At 42.4% G+C, this 22,364-nt stretch overlaps 1 protein-coding gene across 1 annotated transcript in view; it reads right to left on the bottom strand.

The window, feature by feature from the left end:
- Nucleotides 1-22,364, bottom strand: part of slc4a3 (solute carrier family 4 member 3) — a 69,211-nt gene that overhangs the window by 30,156 nt on the left and 16,691 nt on the right. The window contains exons 3-5 of the mRNA XM_080018907.1: nt 20,246-20,505; nt 13,970-14,145; nt 11,929-12,188 (exon numbers count right to left, since the gene is read on the bottom strand). Of these exons, the coding sequence (XP_079875033.1) occupies nt 11,929-12,188; nt 13,970-14,145; nt 20,246-20,505 (696 nt within the window). The remainder of the gene's footprint in view (nt 1-11,928; nt 12,189-13,969; nt 14,146-20,245; nt 20,506-22,364) is intronic.

The raw sequence follows: 22,364 nt of genomic DNA on the forward strand, positions 1-22,364 counted from the left end.
CTAATTTTTACAGACAATAACACAGAATATTACAAATCCTACAGCAGGACTAGTCAACAACATTTTTCAGATTTTCAACCTGTTACCAGATAAGGGGCTGGAGCTTGTGCTGCTTAAGACAATTGTATTGATGCAAGAGCATTGTAAACCAATACAACATTTAAATCAGGGCTGGACAGTAACGGTTGCCCTCGGACACCAGACTGAGTCAATTGGCAACCATATCGTGGCACTGGTTGCCGCCTTTGGCAACCACTTTTTAACATAAAAAATAGGGACAGCAAACAAAATGTGCACCCCAAAATAAATACATTTGTTGCATAAGTGATATGTAAATATTGCTGTGATAAATACTGCTGTTGGAAAAGCAAATTAAGTTGTTTGGCTGTGGAGTGAAACGTTCGACTAACCCGTCAACATCACAAACTAATGTGCAAATTGGTTGAGCTGACAAAGAACCAGATGAACCTGAATGAAAAGTCTTGAGAGGCCAATCTGATTCGGTGCTGTTTTTCAACATTCACTACCAAATTGTCCTGCTTGTCAGCACAATTAAAAAATATATAATAATATTATACTTGTTTTCAGAGCTTACATGTATTATATACTGTATACAGGCAAGCATAAAAGAGAGTGTGCACGTGTATCCCACCGGAGAAGTGGGCGTGGCAATTAACACTCGCTGTGAATTATGTGCTTTCAGGGGTGTGTGTGTGTGTGTGTGTACGTCTCCGTTACCTTATTGAATGAAACAAAAAAATAAAGCATTGTGCATAATGGCGGGGTCTCCCTCAGTGACTCTCTCACGCCCCCCCGTTTTCAGTTCAGTGCCAACTTAACTCCAATATCAGCCTACAAGAGTCTCATGTTTTACCTGTAAGACTCACGTTTAAATGCCATTTTTTGTCATCTTTGATGTGAAAACATCACAACTTAACACAGAGAAAGTAAAAGTGTGCGTCCTGCTCACAGTTCACGATAAAATACCAGCGCACCACGGAGCGTCTCCCCTGTCGGGCTGCTGACAACGCTGTCAGCAGAGGAGTCAATCACAGGGCGGCAGAACTAAGGGCCAATCCCAATTTACCCCCTTCGCCCTACCACTTGACCCTACCTCTCCGTTTTGGACGTAGTGTAGGGTGTCCTATTTCTTTAGGGGGATCGAGGGGTAGTGATCATCTAGACCTCAAAAATCGCCCTCAAAACAGAGCATTTTCAGATGCAGAGTCCAAACAGAGTGGTAGAAGAAATTCCCAGAATGTTCTGCAAACTGAGGCAGTGGAACACCAAACATGGCTACCACTGCGGGGAAAGAAACCCATATCTTCTCAAATAATCATGCAAAAAAAAATGTAAATCCATTGGAATATCTTAGTTGAATGTAGATGCGAAGGATGTAATTGGATCGCTATACCACGCATTTCAGAAAAATCGCTTTTCACAATGTCAAAAGAACTTTGTGTGAACGACGATTTGTTAGTGACAGTTCCGTTATTTCCCTTGTCCTGTATATGAAGCTTGAAAAATAATCCAGCAGTAAAACAAACGGAGCACGATGATTACAGCCCGTGCAGCTGGTAACACCACACTAGGAGCCGGCATTGTGGAAACCTCTGTCCAGAATGGAATGCCAAGAGCCACTGCTACTGAAGAAGTAACAAGTGGGGTCCCATTTCCTAGGTAAAGATTATAACCCCTACCCCTTGTGGCTCCGCTCTGAAGGGCGCTACCCAGTCGAGGGCACTCCAAAACTAGGGGTAGGGCCACGGGGGGGAATTGAGATTGGCCCTAAGACGCAGACACGGCTCTAGTCTCCGGTCGAAAGAGCTCCAAAGCAGAAAGCGATGCTGCGTTTACTGGCTCCGAAAACTGTAATGCATGTCGGAAGTGATGCGTTCATGGGCACTCTGAAAACCGTCGGCTTCCACCACATGTATATTTCAGACGTGTGGGAAACATGGCGACTTTGTGTAGCTCTCACTTTTTTCACTATACATGTGTTTGCATTCCCGTACAGTGAACTCAAACTAAACTAAAAACTCAAATTAGGTGTGAAAATCATTTTTGTGACAACTAGACAGTAAAAGAAACTAAAACGAACTGAAATGATATTGTGTACTTACAAAACTAAATAAAATAAAAAAAATATATACAGGAAATGTCTAGTTCAAGTCTTTCTGGTTAGTTTTTGTCAATTTGGTCAAATTTGTCAACCTTTTTGTCAATTTTTTTTTTTGGTTACTGTCATAAAGCTTTTAAACATTCTTTTAAGTCACATTTTCATTATTAAGCTGACATACTGTATAACCGCATAGTATCTTAATTACTCAAAATATAAGGAGACTAAAAATCAACCATCTTTTCAGTTTTGGCAACCAAAAGCTAATGTGTGGTTTCCAAAAACCTAAAAGCTTAAATACATACAAAGCATTGACGTAAACAATACAGTTTTTCTATTATTCTCTCAGGTTTCATATTCTTATATACACACTGCTCCGGAATTGTAATATGTTTTTGTTTTATTTAGCATTTCTCACATTAATATAATCTATAACAATTCATTGACAAGCTTCACATGTCTTCAAAAGGGCCGGTCCGGGCCACATATGGCACCGGTGATGTCAGTTGAACAGGCTTTTCCTTCAGGTGTAGTATTTAGCAAAGTGTCTAAATGATGACCGCGAGACAAACATTGCAATTAATTTGTGAGAGAGGTGTTGTCTTCCACAGGGGAAAAGCAAAGCTCAGACTCAGACTTCTGTTTCAATTTGCAGCCGACAGAGAGTGAATATCTCATGGGGCGGGGGGCGGGGGTATGGGAACCAGGCAAAGATGATTTTGCCCCCAGACATTCTGCGGGTTCAAAAGGGAGTAATTTAATTTGCAGGCTCCTCAGTCCACAAAGCATATTTTGATTTAATTTACCACGATGCGGAGGGAACCTGGCCTGGGCTCTGACTTTATAAGGACAACAAGATTTGGGAACCCCCGTGGGGGGAAAAGGGATAAGCAGCCTCATGAAAAAGATTTGGAATGAAATGCCGGAGATCATTTGTAATGTTTTTATCTTAATATAAAATTATAATTTGGAAAGAAATACGCTGCACATTGCTGGTTTTATTAACCGGTTTACTGTATATTCTTAATAGTCCTGTAGGGTGAAATCAAATTCACATCAGATGATGCAGTAAAAACAGCCCTAAATGTCAAATTGTTTTGGAACACATATGGTCGATAAACCTTCATGTATTTTGTATTAAATAATAAAAATCGATAAAGAAAAATGTATTGATGACTGTGTGCGTGTGTGTGCTTTTTCTTTCTCATTCCCGGGTAGCCACGTGGGACTTGGTAATTCAAGCCAAAGCAGCTCAAACAGCTGCTCTATAAATGTTCTGACTATTCTGCTGCGTCATGACATCCTCAGGGGAGACGGGGGCTGGGGGGGTGGGGGTGGTGGAGGTTCTCTGGGGACAGGCTTTGAAGGCCTTCCTCCGCTGGTTTGGGCGAGCCGGTCATTGTAATCGACAGCAGAGGTCCATGAGACCAAAGAACCACTTACTTACTGTATTATATATGATATTCCCCTCCACATACTCAGATTGAGCTCATTAATTTCCACATCCAATTTGATCAAAATCCGTCCATTATTTGCTGATATGACCCTGGACTAGAACTTGCTGTGAAAATGTACATAGCATTCCTAAAGATGGAAATCAGAGAAGAATGTTGATTTGGATGTCGCCATCAATTGCAAATTCCAACACCGACCCCGCTATTGTGTTGATGCCGGACATGTGCCGATGACAAATGTTTGTTTGAACCCAGTTTCTGTGCTATTGTTCATATTTTTGGTTTGTTGCCGATTTCATATTTGCATTGTTTCTACCTTCTCGTTAATTCTTGGGTTTATTGCATGCTGCCATTTTTCCATTTCTGTATTTATTCTTAATATATTCATAATTATTTGCATTGCCTATTTTTGATGTGAGCTGCTGTGACACTGCAATTTCCCTCTGGGGAGAAATAAAGTATATGTCTTCCAATCTGTCCTCTATCGATCCATCTCTCCGTCTATCTATCATCATTTCACAATGTGAAAATTTCCGTCCCCGTCCAACGCAAATCCTCAAAAGTCAAAAAGAAAAGAGCTCTTACATTTATTTTAGGTTAAGTCCAAGATCACGCAGCCCACCGCCCATATGTCTCTGCCGTTTAAAATGAATTGGAGGAGAAAAGCTCTTGGCAGCGCTCTGTGACGGGGCTTTGCGATGGCGGCTCAACCCGCCCGCGGCCGGCGCTCGCTCTTAATTGTTCTCCCGGGTCGCTGATAAGACACATATGTTCTAGATCCCAGTCATCCAAAGTAATGGCGTTCCGGTGTAAGCCTACACCTCGTTTCGATAACCCCCTCCCCGCCCCGATCCCTCCGTATGCACGTTTGAAATGAAATAAACGCCATTGATGTCCCAGAGTTATTACGTCCTACAGAAATGTCATTTGGCGAACACTTGGCAAACGCCACAAACGCTTCATTCCCCGAATCTGGGAATCTGGACACGTATCGCTCTGCAGACACAGACTGTTCCCCCGGGTAGGCTGCCACGACGCGTGCAACTTTGATTTGCAACACACTTGAAATACAATAACCTCAGATTTAGATTTATTATAATCTATAACGAGCGGTATTTTAACAGCACTGACGTCCATACAGCCATGCTGCTTTCTGGCCAACAAATGAACCGAGCGAAAAGGAGGCAAACCCATATTGTGTCACTATAAATTTGAAGGATACTACTTATACAGAGGGCGAATCCCAATTTCTGAAGGTAAGGTAGGAAAAAGTGATGGTGTGATGAGTAAATAGATAAATGTTTGTTGTGTTAAATTAGGGATAATAACTGGTATACCCAGAGCTGCCCACTTAATCATGGACCTACAGTAATACCTAATACATCTCAGAAGTTCACAAGTAAAGAAGAGACCTAAACAGAGAAAAAAGCTATTGTTCATCAATGAGATGTCATTCCGCTCCAGCTAATGGCTCGGCCAAACACCAAATGGAGGCCACCGGATCAATAGGAAACCAGGCAACAGCCGCAGTAGAGTTCTGTGTCAATTCACTCAATACCAAGCCCAGGTTTGAACTACATGTGGCCGTGGCCGAGCTCTACATGGCCATTAATTAAGCGAGCAGCCGGCCACACAATCAATGGAAACAAGCAAACTCCCAGTGATCAATTGCCAGTGTTAGTGCCATCCCAAAATAGTATTGTGCTCTTCCATGTTATGCTGCATATGGATTTATATCAATATGTTTCAATGCCAATGTCTAATTGAGTGTTGGAAAGAAAGCTTGTGTATATTGCAACACTAGAACGCTCACACATCTCTTCATGGCCCCCTCCTCACACTACACACGTTGTTGCTATTTAAGATTTACACAACACAGGAAAACACAATCAACTCCCGATGCGTCTTGGTCCCCATTGTCTACTCGCTGTCTGGGATTGGCGAGGAGGGAACAGTGATCGGAAAAGACTCAACTGTGTGGTGTTTAGGAAGAAAGTCAGGATAGAAAGTCAAAGTCATTAAACTTGTTGTTGCTGTCAAGGAAGCCAAGGAGGAAATATTGTTTCTTCCTTTGTTTTGTGCCTCGGTACCATTGCAAATGAGGATCTTTCCCTCAATGTGTGTACCGTGGATTTGAATGAAGGTTATGAAAGAATACATGAACGGACAAACAAACAAATGAACTCTTATAGGACAGATTGTCTGCGGGAATGGGACACCGACTCAGATCCTTTTTGGTTGTTGTTCCCAATATCCCATGTCTGTTGGATTGGGCCCAAATCAGATCGTTTCATACCTTCCAAATCACAACAGATAATTTCAAAAGTAGATGTCCTTATCCCCACCATGCTCCTGTACATTTCAATGGCATATAGGCAGAGTTTCCGAAATGGGTAACAATGGTACATTGTCTGTATTAAACCACTACTTACGAATGGGTTCCAGTGGAGACCCCAGCTGAGTGTGGATTGACTCAAGCAAGTCGTAGTCATCAAAATCAAGAACAAACTCTTCAAAGTCATCGAACGCTTCGATGTTTAGCATCGAGCCGCGCAGTGCTGAGTCGAGGTGGACCTGCTTTGGCGTGCCCATACTCTTTTGCACGCTGGACTGCCGCTCCGGTCCACGGTGGTCGGTGGCACGTCTACTGGCGGAGGGTCTGTGCTCCGGGTTCTCCTGTTTCTCCAGGTTGTCCTGCACCCGATGGTCTGTCATCTCCTCTGACGGTACCACCTCCAGCCCGCCCGTCTCCAATTGGACACACTGCTCATCCAGGGCTCCCGACTCTCAGACGCCGTCGCTCAGCCCGGGCCGCAGGGCTCCGTGGAAGCTGGTTCTTCTAGGAGATGCTTTGAGTAGCTAATTAACTGTGTGATGACAAGATGTTGATGATGGTTCAATGCTAAATATCAGACGCTGACTTTGAGAGCATTAACCTCCAGCAGATGGACATCTACCCCTCAATCAACCCAAGAAGACCAATGAGACAAGTGATGTGGCCAGAGAGAGAGAGCCAATGAGGCCAAAAACAATCCATACGAGTGTGGGAAAAAAACTTGCTGAAAAAGTTCACCTTCAAGTTCACTTCAAAGGCACGAGATCCTCAAGGACGCAAAGAACCAGACTGTCATTCACGACAACGCTGAGGCCAAAAGCCCTGGATGAAGGCCCCCACTGAATCCACAATCAGAGCAGAAGACAAATAGAGAAAGTAGCAGTAACAGTCATTTCGGCACCTCCAAAAAGGAACTATTGATACGGGGTGATTCGCTTTTTTCGAGAGCCAGCCCAGCAGCCTCATGGTCGCTCCACCCTTTTCCATGATGCCAGTGTTTATATTGATCTCTTCGCCTGGAAAACAGAGATAGAGAGGATGGCAGCAGAGGTTTCTGTGCCTTTCCATGACTGTCACATTCTAATCTAATGATGCCACAAAGGGTAAAAGGTCTTAGCTCGAAGTCTCATACACTAAAAGTAGAAGGTTTTTCTTCTCATGTTCTACTCGTAGTTGTACTTCCGCAGATACTCTCACAATCACAGACGTAGAACTCAGGTGCACGAAAGGTACTTGTGGTGCATGAAGACAGGAGTCACTTGAGAATCCCGCTAGAATCAGCTGCTGTGATCTGCTCAGTCAGTTGCGATGGTGCCACGTTTAAGGTGGTGCTCTGGTCTGCTGTTTCCATCATCATGGGTCTCCATGGAAACCACATGCACCCCTCAGTGTGGCGTGGTCTCCCGCTCACTTGCTCACAACAGGTGCCTTAATTTGAGCTAAAAAAAAAAAAAAAAAAGATCCGTAGCTGCTGGACGACTTTGTCTCCATGTTTGTCTGGTGTGTTTCTGCATGTGTGCATATACAATCGAGTGGAATTCAACCGTTGTATGCACTTACTTTTATGTAATTACTTATACCTACTCAACTTTCAATCAAATCTAAAATAATCTACAAATAAGACATTTAATTAATTGTATTTTCTTACCTCTATTGAAACGTACAATGTTAACTGCGGGTAGTCTCGTCAGTATACAAGCCGTTTTATGGTAATATTATCAAGAGATTATAAATCAGTGTTGTGTCCCACTGACCAAATAGGAAACAATTAAACAAAGGGTCAGGGCTAGGTACCATTAGGGTCAGGTTAGGTAGCGTCAGGGTTAGGTAGCATTAGGGTCAGGGTGAGGTAGGATTAGGGTTAGGTAGCATTAGGGTCAGGGTTAGGTAGCATTAGGGTTAGCGTGAGGTAGGATTAGGGTTAGGTAGCATTAGAGTTAGGTGTCATTTGGGTTAGGTACCAATAGGGTTAGGTAGCATTAGGGTTGGGGTTAGGTTCCATTACATTGCATTACATTTAGCAGACGCTTTTATCCAAAGCGACTTACAATTATTCAAACACCGACGGACGCAGTCATCAGGAGCAACTAGGGGTTAAGTGTCTTGCTCAAGGACACTACAGCATGCTAGCAGGAGGAGCCTGGGATTGAACCAGCAACTTTTAGATCACTAGACGACCAGCTCTACCTCCTGAGCTACCATCCCCATTAGGGTTAAGGGTCATGGTTAGGTACAATTAGCATGGTTTCCCCCAGTGTATTGCAAGCCGTTTTTAAATTATTTTTTTTAATCAAAATATCAACAATGACCGCCACATTCTTTTTACTATTGCTCAAAGCATTAATCTCTATCTCTGCCTCTCCGATGACGGACGTCTGTGAATAGCACCTCCTCTCCTTGCACACTCAAAACCTCATTATGTGCGGGATGTTTGTGTTGGCACCGGTTCCTCTACGATCGGTATCTACCGGACCAAATTGCAACGCAGATTTCTGTTCCTCATTTCGGTGCCGTGCTCAAGCGGCCGATTTAAAGATCAGCCCGTCGGCGCTCCCAACACGCCACACCCCCTCACTATCATTATCGTTTGGAGCCCGCCGCTGGAAATCCTCAGCGTGACGCGTCGCCACGTTCCTCTCCCGTGCGAGTCGAGCAAAAAAGCGGCGGCACTCGCCAGTGTCACATAATGGTCGCTCAGCCAATCAGATCCAAGAGGCTGGTCGTAAAGGTTTTCACTGCCGATGACGTCCGCTTCATAAAAACTGTCAGTTATTCGTTAACATGTTGCACGTGAAAAGTATATGAAGAGTATTGAAGGACAAATAGGCTTAGTTCATAAAAAAATTGAAATAATTGGATTTGATTTTATTTTAGATGAATTTTATTTTATTAAATTTCCTTATTGAACGGAACAAAACAAAAAAGCACCGTTCGTAACGCAGACACTCGCATCACTCTCTTACCACCCTAACCATTAGGGTTAGGTGGTGTTAAGAGTTATGGTTAGTGTTAGAAAAGCCTAACCCAATGAACACACAGCTCGTTCAACGCTATGTGAAGCAAACCACTGAAATGACTGTGGTGGCAAACTACTACCGGTTCGCAGAGACACCCCTCCACCGACACCGGATCCTCCAACGTAGCACCCGGCTGGAAACCTCTAATTTGTCTGTGATGAAAAGAGAACCACATAGTCACCAAGAAAGAAATCAATGGACCCCAATGAGCGCAACGGAATCAAAACCGTGTTACGCCGCGCAAACTTGTGAATGAATGAATGGAGTCCGGATGCGCCCCAGTGGAACAGAGACAGAGCGACAAGTCCTGACGTATACGATATCTTGTTGCAAACGGCGGGCAGTGCCCTGTTTCTGTTTCCAGATGGTTGCTGAACAGTCGATGGCTGCCGCGCTCTGTAAAAAAAAAAAAGCAGGAAGGGCCAGGGGCAGGGTCGCTGATGAAGGGGAATCGACCGCAGCCTCCCAGTTAATTAATGCCCCCGGATGCCAGGCTGAACATTTCTGTTTTACAAAAATGCCCCGTTCTATCCATTTCTCTCTCTCGCTTTGCTTTTAGCTGAAACTCTTACTGACTTTTATCTGACTCTGTGCTTGAAACCTTAATTCATTCTGTGATGATTCTACAGTAGTTGTTTTCTTGTTACATCTTTTTTATTTTTTAATAGTCTCGTGTATTTCTAGTCTATTCTGTTCATTGTTCTCTCTCTGGAGTTACGTGGCAGATTACATTCTGGCACTAGGGTTTAACATATCAATATTATATTGATATTGTGATATGAGATAAGACCACAGTTTAATTGCATTTTCACCATCAGTGCCAATGAATTGCTCTTTTTTCTTTTTTTCCCAATCACTTCACCAGCAGCTATTACTGCACATCAAACTGTTGTTTTGCTTTTTTTCCACAGATGTGTAGCATTTATAAATGTGCAGACAGCGGTTTGATAGCTCAGTGGTTCTCAAGGGGGGGTGGGCTGCCCCAGGGGTCCTTTAAAAGGTTCCAGGGGGTCCCCAGCAAAAAAAAAAAATTAACAGTTAAACGTTAAAGTTATTTAACTTACAAGACGTTAGTACAGTTAGAGAATGTACAACAATGACCGTTTTCGTCATAGTTCAGCTGTTACCTCCCTAACTGCAGAAGCAGACACGAGTGTAGTACCTCTACCTACCAACAGAGGGCGCTGGATATTGTCTTTTTAGATCTGAAGCGAGTAAAGACAAAGGGCTTTTTTTCTGTATGTGGTATTTCTTCCTCTCTTAAATTTTCTATTTTCCCATTCCAACAGAAGGGCTCCGTCGTTTCCTGACTGAAGTACGTTTACATGTCAGGCCCTATCTCAGGCTATTGACACAGTTGTGCAATATCAGTGGGTACCGTCCGTCCTCCCACGTCGGAGCGAGATGAGAACACCGGCACCAACCACAGAGCAATAATTTGGACAAACAGTCTGGCGGAGAGGTCGCTGGCAGCACCCTTTCCTCCACGGTCTGTTAAGAAGCGGGCTCTTGAGTTTGGAGTCTATTTCATTTATGCTCCACGATCAGGGCGACGTGGTTTGAGCGGATCCCCGGTTATTTTCAGTTCTCGCCCACATTTCCATCCCAGCGGCTTCGACGGCGACCGCTCTCCTGCCCCCGATCGGGTCCTGATCATGTTGATCTCTCTTTCTCACTGATGACGCAATCGCCTAATAATACCATTGTGCACAAAATGTCGCCGAAAAAGAACGTTTGTGAGTGCAATCGCTGACAGAGGCTCTTTCACTTAGGGGAGATTCTGTTTTGATCCAGTTAAATTCATTTCAACATATCCCGAAGTCAAATGCAGCTTTTTTGGGTAAAGCAGTTAAGGACGGCTTCCATAGTCATAAGTTGTTATCAGAAAATTTCTGGAGCGTCCGTAAGGAAAATGCTTTCGGGGGAACACGCGGCTCCATCCCTCCGTCAGGACTTCAACGGAAGTCACGGGAGGACGAATCCCAAATCTGCGTGGAGTATGGAGAAAAGGCTGGACTGCTACAAAAACAAAACCTACCTACAAACTACGTTACTACATGAGTAGTAACATAGTAAAAAATGCAGCCCTTTCTCAGTACCGGACCCAGTTTGAGGATGTGTCACCGCATCACTTACATTGAACTCGTGATGGAGCGATGGAGTAGAGTTTCCTATCTTTAGCCAATCATCACATGTAGAATCTCCTCTCCTCGTCTGATCACCCACCACTGTCGCTATGGTGACTCCGGGGAAGCGCCACACGCCCCCCCCCCCATACCCCTCGCACCACAGGGGCGGAACGAGCATCCAGCTGGAGTCGGGGCGGCTGAAACGCTGACCATGTTTGATGCACGTTTCGTCTCAGAAAATCCAATCCAACACTCTGTTGATTCTACGTGTTTGAACTGAAGGCTCTTGGGTGGAGTACCACCACCGGAAAAACAACGCTACGCTCACTTCTTCTCTTCCTCACTCGGCATCCGGGATTTCAATCACCCCGACCAATCAGAGTCTTCCGCAGCCTCCGGGAACCGAACCCGTTGCTGCCCTGCATCGCCTCCGCCCTCTCCACTCAAATCACTTCCCGCCCCGATCCTGCACAAACAGCTTCTACAAGCCTCAGCTCTCCATCACCAGCGGCGACGGGACTCCATTGGGGGAAGGTCTAAGACCACAATCCTCCTGGAGATATATCCTCCATATAAATATCACCATTAGATGCCAAACATTGATTCATGTTTATTAAATGGCATTTTCCACTCTATCCAATTTCATTTGATTGAAGTGCACTTCACAAAAGGTCACTTTGGGTAAAAGCACCCGCTAATTGGCATAATACCAGTAAGTAGCTCTATATAATATTATATATATGTATGGTTATAATAACGATTTCCTGATACGAGACTAGATATCGTCTGCTATGAGGTGGTGGTTGTACAAATGTGCCTCTCTCTCTCCCCCGCTTTTCAGAGACGAGCGAGCGAGCACGCACGCTTCCCTTACTTTTCATGTCGTCCAGGTCGGCGCTCGCCAGCATCTGGGCCTCGGCCTCGTCGGTGGGAACCTGCTGGTACCCGACCCTGTCCAGCGCCGTCATGCTGCCGATGCAGATCCGCTCCCGCAGGTCGTAGCTGTTGCGCTGGGCACCGACCGGCCGGCGGTGGTGGTGGCGGTGGTGGAAGTGGTGCACGGGCCTCCGGTGGAGCCAGTCCCGGGAGGAGGAGGGGACCGGGGTCAGACCGCCACGGGGGTCCACCGTCATGCTGACCATGGATGATGGATGGAGAGAAGGAAAGACAGACAGATAGATGCTCAGACAGGTTGGATAACCTTTAAATAAAAAACACTGCACTCAGCACAGCCTATTGAATTGATTTTAGGTGTCTTCTAGGTCAGTATTATTTAAGATATAAAAGAATAATCTTGAAAAGTGGATATTGTTGGACATGTTGCACGATTGGCGATATCATCAGTCAAAAAGTCAACATAACAATTACGAGTGCATGAAATTGACATTTCATACAGAACGTGAAGAAGTTAATATGACGTCCTCATTCAGAATACATATCTGAAAATTCTATTAATTAATAATAAAATCCACCTATAAGTTATTTTTACCACCAATTATTTTCTTGTTTATTTTGTGGTTTATTATATATTGCCAATTATTCTATCTATCTATCTATCTATCTATCTATCTATCTATCTATCTATCTGTCTATCGCTCTATCTAGTAAAATGCTCAGATACTGAGAAAAACATGTATCTGCAATTCTTCTTCGTGGCCGACAGGTGGCACCACAACACAACACCAGAGCCGGACGTCCTTGTTATTAAGCCTCCGAGTCGTGGCCCTGGCTCAGTTCACCCAAATGCAAAACACTGCATTTCATGACACATGCAAAATGTGGTTTCACATCTCAAACCACCAGTATCACTAATATTAAATAGATTAAATAACTCTCTCATTAAGAGAGACGCCCTGAACCCCCGCTCACAGTGGGAAGCCCCATACATTATTCAAAGCGTCGCGCAAAATAATTCATATTCTGGTAGTTATGCATATTTACAAAACTTCAGAGGATCGGATGTCTATGACGCACCTTTGGCAATTACAGTATATTCTAGGTTAATGTTTAGATTTCGGCCTGATGTGGTCCATGTTCACAAGCATAAGGTAAAGTTCTAGACAAAAAGGTTATAGATATAAAGGTGATAGATCCATTGCAGAGCATCATTCATTCATCATTCTGTTAAAGGATATACTGTTTACAGTAAACACTCACCCAAAATAATACTATAATGCAAAGTATATGAAAATGCCCAAAAAATTGCAATACTGGATTATCTCTACTACACTGTGCGCTAGAACTTGCTGGGATGAGGGGGAAAAGTATTAATGGATGCTTCCCATTGCTAGCATTTTGAAAGTCGTTGGAAAGTATTCTTTGGAAAGACTTTCCAAAGAATTTGAAAAAAAAACAACTTTCCAAAGACTTTGAAAATACTTTGAAAATACTTTCCAAAGACCTTCCAAAGACTATCCAGAGTATCCAAAGACTTGGAAAACACTTTCAGGACTTTCCAAAGGCTTTCCAAAGACTATCCAAAGACTTTCAAAATCCTAGCAATGGGAAGCATCCCATAATAATAAATAAAAGCACACACTACAGTATTGCCATTTTTGGGCATTTTCATATACTTGAAAGGTATTTCCAATAAATAATACAATTCATGGACAAGCATTTAGGTGCAATTCAGGTCCCATCATATATGAATTAGCAATGAATCAATTGTATTTAGAATAAAGGTTCTACCTCATGGGAAAAAAAATCCTAAAACCACAATTATGAAACTTGGTTTTTGTCAATTTGTCATATGAGTATAATTTGCATCAGGGTGTGTCTAAAAATGTATTTTCTTCATTTTAAAAGCATGCAATGAGCTGAAGAGCGCCGGCATAACATGCCAACACCACATGAAAAAAAAAATCCAATTCTATTATTTCGTATTTTTTTTTACTATTTTAAGAGCAGGAACCAACCTGTTGAGGACTTCCTCCTCTTGCTCCACCAGCAGGCGGAGAGGCTCGACCCCCACGTCCGCCAGCATCTCCACCTCCTCCTCCTCCTCCTCCTCTGCCTGCCATCCATCATTCTCCGTGGGGAAGCCGGGTAGCAGGACACCTCTCCCCAAATCCTCTTGGCTCCCAAAACTAAACTGGGTGGAAGAGGAAGGTCAGGAAGAGGAGAACAAGTTGCAAACACCTGCAGAGTTTTTTTTTGTTTTTCTTTGGTCATTTCTGAGCTGAACCTCAAGGATAAATAATCCATTTGGGGACACACCACCTGTGGTGAGAAGATGAAGGAAGGTTATTGAAATCAAATGACATTTTATTGATGAATAAATCCAAGTGGAAAAATATCCTCACAAGGCTTTGATGAGATGAAATTCAAATGGAAAAATCTGAAAAAAACGAAAATTGACTATGGTTGAAATTTTCAGAGGCGCACGAAAAAACTGGAAAAATAATTGAAGAAAGTCCAGATTTTGACGGCACATTAACACCACAGCTTAATGTGGCTAAATTGCGTAAATTTGTTAAAAAAGTTTAAAAAATATAAACAAATTAAGGTCATAGGGGATTATGTGGTGATACTAATCACATTTGGAGTGAATCAAAAACCTTAAAAATGATCCAAAAATATAGTCAATTTCCATATAATATAAAAATAACAATAATAATAACAGTACATATTTATACCCCTCTACTTTTGGTCAAATCCCAGTCATGTGACCTAAAGTTGCCGGTATAATATTGAAATTATTTTGTGCAATATTGGCCTCATTAAGCCACATTAAGCTCCCTATTTTTGTAATTTGGGCAGCCTAAAAAAATCCATTAAAAGAATAGATTTATATTTTGTTTCTTATTTCCATCAACAGCAGTACTGGTGGTCGCCTATAACAGGTTACAAGATCAATGATTTTGATCAAGGCTGGATGTAGGTTGTGAAACCGTGGTCTTTGAGTGTCGGCCGCTGAGCTGCTTGGTATTTAAACTGAAGGACAAACTCAATAAAAGGCTTTTGCACTTCTGTTATGTTCGTACTTTTGGTCTGACTTAGAAATCTCAAAGTCACATGGCTGGTTGTCCAAGCTTTCTGTGAGAAACAAAAGGTTCTTAAATGAACTGTTGATCTTCATGGAAAAATGCAAAAGTTATTCATTCATCAATGGAGCAAAAAGCTTGAAATGAACCACTTCATTTCTACATTGTATTCTCTCAGGTTTTATTTATATTTTTTACGTTACGGTATCAAATGCACACAGTCATATGGTCGTTGTACTTTAAGCCTGGCAGGTATTCTTTAAATTCTCATATAACCTAGAGTCTTGAAATGTCCCCAAAGGCCCAGTCGACGTTAGTATGGGAGCCTCATTTGGCCACGGCTTGACTCATGTGACAGTTTCACAGCTCACACAGTAAAATGACTGGAAACAGTAAAAGTCCACCAAGGAGAATGTAACAATAAAGGATGCATAATATAATATAATATAATATAATATAATATAATATAATATAATAAAATGTTATATAATGTCATAGAGAATAATATATAATATAATATAATATAATATAATATAATATAATATAATGTAATATAATGTAATATAGAATAATATATAATACAATATAATATAATATAATATAATATGATATAATATAATGTAATATAATGTAATATAGAATAATATATAATATAATATAATATAATATAATATAATTATTTTAATGTAATAATACATCCATCAGATAATCACTGAAGCTCTTGAAACTAAGAAGTCCAAATAACATCTGGGAAAAAAATTGTAGTTTCTACATTTGAAGTCCTTCATGGAGAACAGAGATACAGTATTTCTTTAATCAAAGTCTTATTTTTTCGATAACTGGGAGTGAAAGGACCATGACCATCCTCCTCTGCAACACACTGCTTAATAAGAACCATGTGCTTATCTGAGCACAATAAATAAACAAATTAATTATTTATTTATTTAATTAATTAGTAAACAATATTCAAACGGAGACGTCCATACTCAAATGATATGATACATATTATATAGTACACGATGCCACGATAATATCACTAATAAGTTAAATGACTCATGTCCATGGAAAAACAAATTATGGTTACGGTTATTATTATTATTATTATTATTATTATTATTATTCAAGTAAATGCTACCTTAAGTACGGGACACATTCAGAGACTTCAATTTTCAACAAATTTAAAAACTGCTCATCATTGTCAATTATACACCGATCTATTACTACCACCATTATGAAAAACGTCTTCTTTACGAACCTTGATAGGAAGTTGAAATCCATTTTCTTCTGGAGTTGGAGACATCATAGCAGCAGGTTATTAGTGACTCAATCCTAAATTCCAGTGCACGGCTAAGCATTGTCTAGGCCGGTTTCCATAGCTTTAAGAGCATTTTTCTGCCATGTAGCACGCAACCTCACACACACACACACACACACACACACACACACACACACACACACACACACACACACACACACACACACACACACACACACACACACACACACACACACACTTACTAAACTAGTGCTTTGGAGATATTCATCTGTCTTACGTCTTATTATTATTATCAACACAGTGATAATAATGATAGTGCCCATACAGGTCCGCAGAGGCAATTCCAGGGAAATACAAAACGTGCTCATAATCTGCCCAATTATCACATATAATCACACGGCTTGTGTGGAATACTCGATTCTGTGTGGTCAACGGCTGCAAGCAGCGGCCAGTTATTTCTGAATAACGTCCGCTTATATGTTAATAATACAACCACTTATTGCCTCCGCCTGGACTCAGGTGCCTCGTATCGCTACGCCTACACACTAACGATAACACTAGTTGGTGGCGACATCTTGTCAAACAAAGAGTAACGCATCAAAGCAGCCGTGTAATAAGGCGCAGACGGTCATTTACGCAACATAGCGCCCTTCAGTGCAACAAGACGATGACGTCCAGATCACTTATACGTGCAATAACGCTGTACAAACTGAAACAACTTAGTCAATACATAGCAATAATTTATCTTTATCATTGATACCCTATATACCCATACATATAACTTATGCTGGGCATAGAATAACATTTTTATATTCTGTATATTTTTATATATTCGACCAATTATGTTTGGTATTTTTTTTTGTCTATTTGTGTACATTTGGCCATTTTTATTCTATTTGATGTTATCATTATAATTGTATTTACTATTTTTATTTGTAATAAGTGGTATAATGTGGAGCCAGCAGGTCATTATCACAACATAACGGCCTTCAGAGCTTATAAGACCAAGAAGACCTGATCACTTCACCGTTCCAGACCGAGCGCGTCCCCGACGACACGACGGCTCCGCCTTCGGTGTATGTCTGTGCGCGCGCGCCACGCGAGTTTTGAGCCTCCCCCGAACCGCGTCACGCCGACGTCACAATGGGTGATGTCACACTCGGCCATGACTGCCCCGCGGCGCCCCGCGGCCGAGCAGAGGGCGGACGTCCTTGGGGCCTCCCGCAGCTTGTGCGCGCCGTGGATTTCAACGGGCATCTGCCGACGCGCCGCGGTGCGGCACGCCGTCCGAAGCGCAACGCCAGTCCGGCAAGTTTAGCAAGGAATGCAGAGATTTCCATCCAAGGAGACTTTCTGCAGCAGAAGCGCTGGAAATGATTTGCAGAGAGGGACGCCGAGGAGCAGGAGAAGATCATCATCACTCAGTGTGTGCACATGCACTCAATACCCGATTAAGCTCAGTAATAATGATAATAATAATATAATATAATAAGGTAAAAGTGCGTTTAAGGTGTTTACATGCGTCTGGGATAATACGACGACTGAAAAACAACTTGAGTTTCGGCGCCGAGTGGCCTAGGAAGGAAGCGCTTGCTCCACCGTCTACAACGCGTCGTCACTTTCCAAACCAAAAGTGTGTGTGTGTGTGTGTGTGTGTGCGCGTGTTTAGCGGCGGTTGCCATGGTGCCCGTTGTTTAAATGCAAGCGGCATCCGTTGTTTACTGTTGTGCGGTGGAATTCGCTGGGTTTTGTGGCGCGTGCTTCGGTTTGGATCCACCGATGGCAATATTCAGAATACCGCCTTCACCAGAACGTGATCGGCTTATACACGCTATGGGACGGTGTTCCAAAAATGTGGGCATCTCTACATTATACATCTCTAATTAAAGACCGTAGAGAGCCTTATTTACATATGCCTGCAGTGTATGTAAACACGGGTTATATTATTCCATTGCTTTATTCCATGTTTTTCGATCTGTTTGTTATCATTGCTTTTTCTAGTAAGAATTGGTGGGATTTACTTTGGCTTTTGTGGGGGGAGGGGGCTCAATTTACACAGTATTTTCATCTATTATATTGTATAGCAGTATATAATTACTGTCACATGTGAAAAGCTGCATTCATGCCGAATCAGAGGAAAGAGATGAGAGCTGCATATTGGAAAAAACTGACGTTGCAATATTTTCTTTCTGCGATATACAGTGCGATATGAATAAAGACAGGAATTTCCACCAGATGACTTGAATAGTTCCATTTGGAAAGAATGAATCATTCTATTGGGGTGGGATTGGGGTGATTTTGTAGGGGAGTGCATCTGCATAGAAAACAAAGAGAATATCATTATTCGCGGCACATTGAGGCTGTAATCAGTAAACTGTCAACTGTGACAGGAAGGTTTCTTTTCCCCTTTCATAAAAATAAATATGACTCTTTCTTACAATGAACGATCAACAAAAACAATTAAACAAAGCGATTTAAATAAATAATGGAAAAATATTAGTAAAACCAAAAAAACAGACGTTGGAGCGTTTGCTGCGCTCATGGCCGTTTCCGCCGCCGTGTCCCAAACCAGCGGCAGAAGCTTTGCGGCAACGCTTTCACCACGGTGCCGCGGCGCGACAACGTGAGGCGAGCGAGTCGGGAGCGCGGCCGAAAATATGCAAAAGTTAGGAACCGATGAGCGGAATCGAAATGCGCACGTCTTATCGAGTCCACGGCTCCAGGAAGTTTGGATGAATTTTGAACTTTCCGACCTTGCGCACGCTGACGTCATGGTGACGACGCCGAGGCGATGCGTCGTGCAGCCCTCATATAGATCACCCGGGGATAGTGTAAATATATCATTACTTCACAGTCGAAGATAACACCACCTGCCACAGAGCGGTCGCTGCCCTTCCTGCCTAAACGCTGTCGCCTGTGGCTGTTCCTGGTCAAGTCATCGCTGAGTCGTTGCCATAGCAGCGCAAACAGATTTGTGCGCAGATAGCTGCACTCATTTATTTAGACGTTGTTTTCTATCTTTTTTTTTTTTTTCATATTTTTAAGTGATTTATTTTCGCCAGTTCAAGCGGACTCCGTTTTTGGCTTCACTTCAACAGAGATTGAAGTTGAGCTTTTGCATTTTTACTTCAGTACTCGTAATGAATCTCACCGGGGATCCCAGCCGCCTCCCGACATCTTCTTCCACGCAGTTGTTTTGAATCACATCTCTATGAATGAACAGCTTACAGAAGCCTCACATCACGAAGGACAGGGAAACTGGATCCCGCAACGATGAGCTTTTCCTCCATTTTGGGAACAAAACCCAAACTGGCTCTCAAAGGGTTAACTGGTCACCGATACGTTCAATAAGACAATAATGGCCGGACATTATGCAAAAATAATGTCCTTTAGAGCAGGGCTTCTCAAACTTTTGTCGACCAAGGACCCCTCCCTCATTTGGGAGAAAATAACCGGAGGACCCCCTCACGTATGTCCCCAAAAAGTTATTTGATATACGGCCCGTTTCTCACACTGCTACAGGTATGTGCAGGGACTCATTCGAGGGAAATGTATTGGAGATATTTGTATTGCACCATTTCAAAATACAGAATCAAAAATCAATGGATTCAATTCAATGAACATCAATTCAGTGAACAAGTCACATTGTAGCGACACAAAATATCAAAGACAAATAAAGAGAAATGGAAGATGGAGACGGGTGCGAGCAGTTGTCTCAATGGAAATAATTATATAGGCTTATATATTGCATAGAAAATATTATACTTCTGAACATAAAAAGATTTACCGCTTCAAAGGACACACAAAATATATTTAAAGCTGTCCCCCCCCCCAAAGAAAACCCACTTTGAGAATCTGGTCCACCAAACCTACACAGCTAAATATTCATTAGTATATTAAAAAATCCCTATGGCTTATCAGTATTATCTTACCTGTGGCTGGAGGTCGGGCAGCTCCGTGGGCGTGGGCGTGGCCAGCACGCCCCGCCCCCCCGGATCAGACTCCGCCTCCTCCTCCTCGTCGACCTCCTGGATGGTGGGCGTCACGTCGGACGGCGGCACCGACGTCTTTTTCTTCTTCCTCTTCTTCTTGCGGCGGCGCTCGACGCCGTGCGAGCGCTTGCGCAGGCGCTGGGGCGGAGGCAGGTGGGTGGAGAGCGGGTGGTGCGTGTGGTGGAACGAGTGCCTGTGGTCTGGTGAGGAAACCAAGGCAGAGGAGGGGAACAAGGGGAAGACGGGGAGAAAGACGATGAGTAATATGGCTGAATTTCAACCTAAAATGAAGTCACACGGGGGAGGCTGTTGCCAAGCAGTGATACCACCTGAGTTTATATTATTTGTTCACTGAATATTGATTATCGATTATAAACTATTTGACAACTGGCTTTTTTAAAATTCTAAGTCGCTTTGGAAATATACACGTCTGCTAAATTACCAAATGTAATGTGTCTGATTGTCAAAGTTGAATTTAGTTTTTAATTTTGATCATTTCTTTACTATTAAGAAGCATCTACAATGCATTTTTTTTAATCATTCGGACCTTAGAGATCAACTGTACAAGCTGAGTCACAACTCAAAAGTAGAATGAAATAGAGTAACGTGAAGTAAAACATATGAATTAAATAATTAATTCATATTTAATATAATATATTAAGATAATATTCATTATTAATAAATTATTCATCATAAATCATTAATATTTTTCGTTAATAATTACAGAGAGATTCAAGGTTATTTGTCACATACATATACAGCACATACAGTCATACATAATATGCAATGAAATGTCATCACACCCGGTGATTACGCACAATGAGCTCTATAAGCTATAAAAAGACAAAAAATACTAATATGTGTGTTATAAAGTGAATACTTGTGAACGATGAATCGGAAGAATTTATGCAACATTGAAGAGTTGAAGAGTTGCTGCCCGTGACCATGTGACCGCAAAAAAATAAAAAATAAATTCAAATCGTGATCAAATTAAAACATAAGTATTGGTTTGACAGACTGAGGAGGATGAGTGCTGGAGGAAAAATAAAGGAATGGCAGTGATTGGGGTTCTGCTCTTCATGGGACTGAGTGATAATCCGCCATTAAGCTCTTCAGCAGAAAAACAAACAAAAAGCTTTGGATTTCAATTAACTGGCAATTACAGAGACAGGCGGCTCAACGCACATCAAAAGACAGCGGCACTAATTCGGGACGCCCGCCCCCCCCCGCCGACGCTAATCCCATAATATCCTCCGCACGCGACGTGGTCTTCGTCTCGCGCCGCGCCCCAAATGTGACCCCCCGTTAAACGCAGCTAAATTAAAATGGATACCAGTCAAAATTGAACTCAATTGTTTAATTGCATTTTCTTTATTTGTTGTTTTTTAAGGGTAGATGGTTCCATGTTTTACACGGAGCAGCACTCGTCTGCATGTGACGCATAGGGATTAGAGGGAGATTGGAACAAGATAAGAAATATCCAGAGAAATAGTTGCACTGGGTGGAAATTGCGAGGCACTCAAATCCATCAGTTCCAGGCGGAAAGCAGCTCCGGCAGAACAAGTTTCACTGTGAGACTGAGGAGCCAGGGCTTTTACGGGGCGCGATGAAGGGTCCCACTCTTTTTCCACATTCGGTTCTTGATCACTGACTCAGTAAAATAAAAAAATAAATAAAAAAGAGCATTTTGATTTGGTCCAATCGGTGCACGGCGCGGTGAGCGAGGGACGAGAGTCAAAAGAGTCGGTCAGAATTCTCACAAAAATCATGTCATTCTGTCAACAATTTTTTTGGGGGGTGGGCTGGAGTAAAAAAAGCAAATCGGTCCCATTCAATATGAATTGTGCCAGTTGTGCCAATAATACCTTGGCCCCTTTGCTTCAGACTTTAATTTAGCCCTCGGTGATTATTTTCAGTTTGTGAATTTAAGATTCACCGTTTTGCCGGAGTGACTCCAGACTCCCGACTCTTTTCTTAGATTATGTTCGCTACGACCGCATCGTTGGCGAGTCTTGCATCGCTAACTCTTACTCTGCGGTGACATTAAAGGAGACCTCTT

The sequence above is a fragment of the Zeus faber genome (genome assembly GCF_960531495.2).
Source record: "Zeus faber genome assembly, chromosome: 18".
In the NCBI taxonomy this organism is placed as follows: Eukaryota; Metazoa; Chordata; class Actinopteri; order Zeiformes; family Zeidae; genus Zeus; species Zeus faber.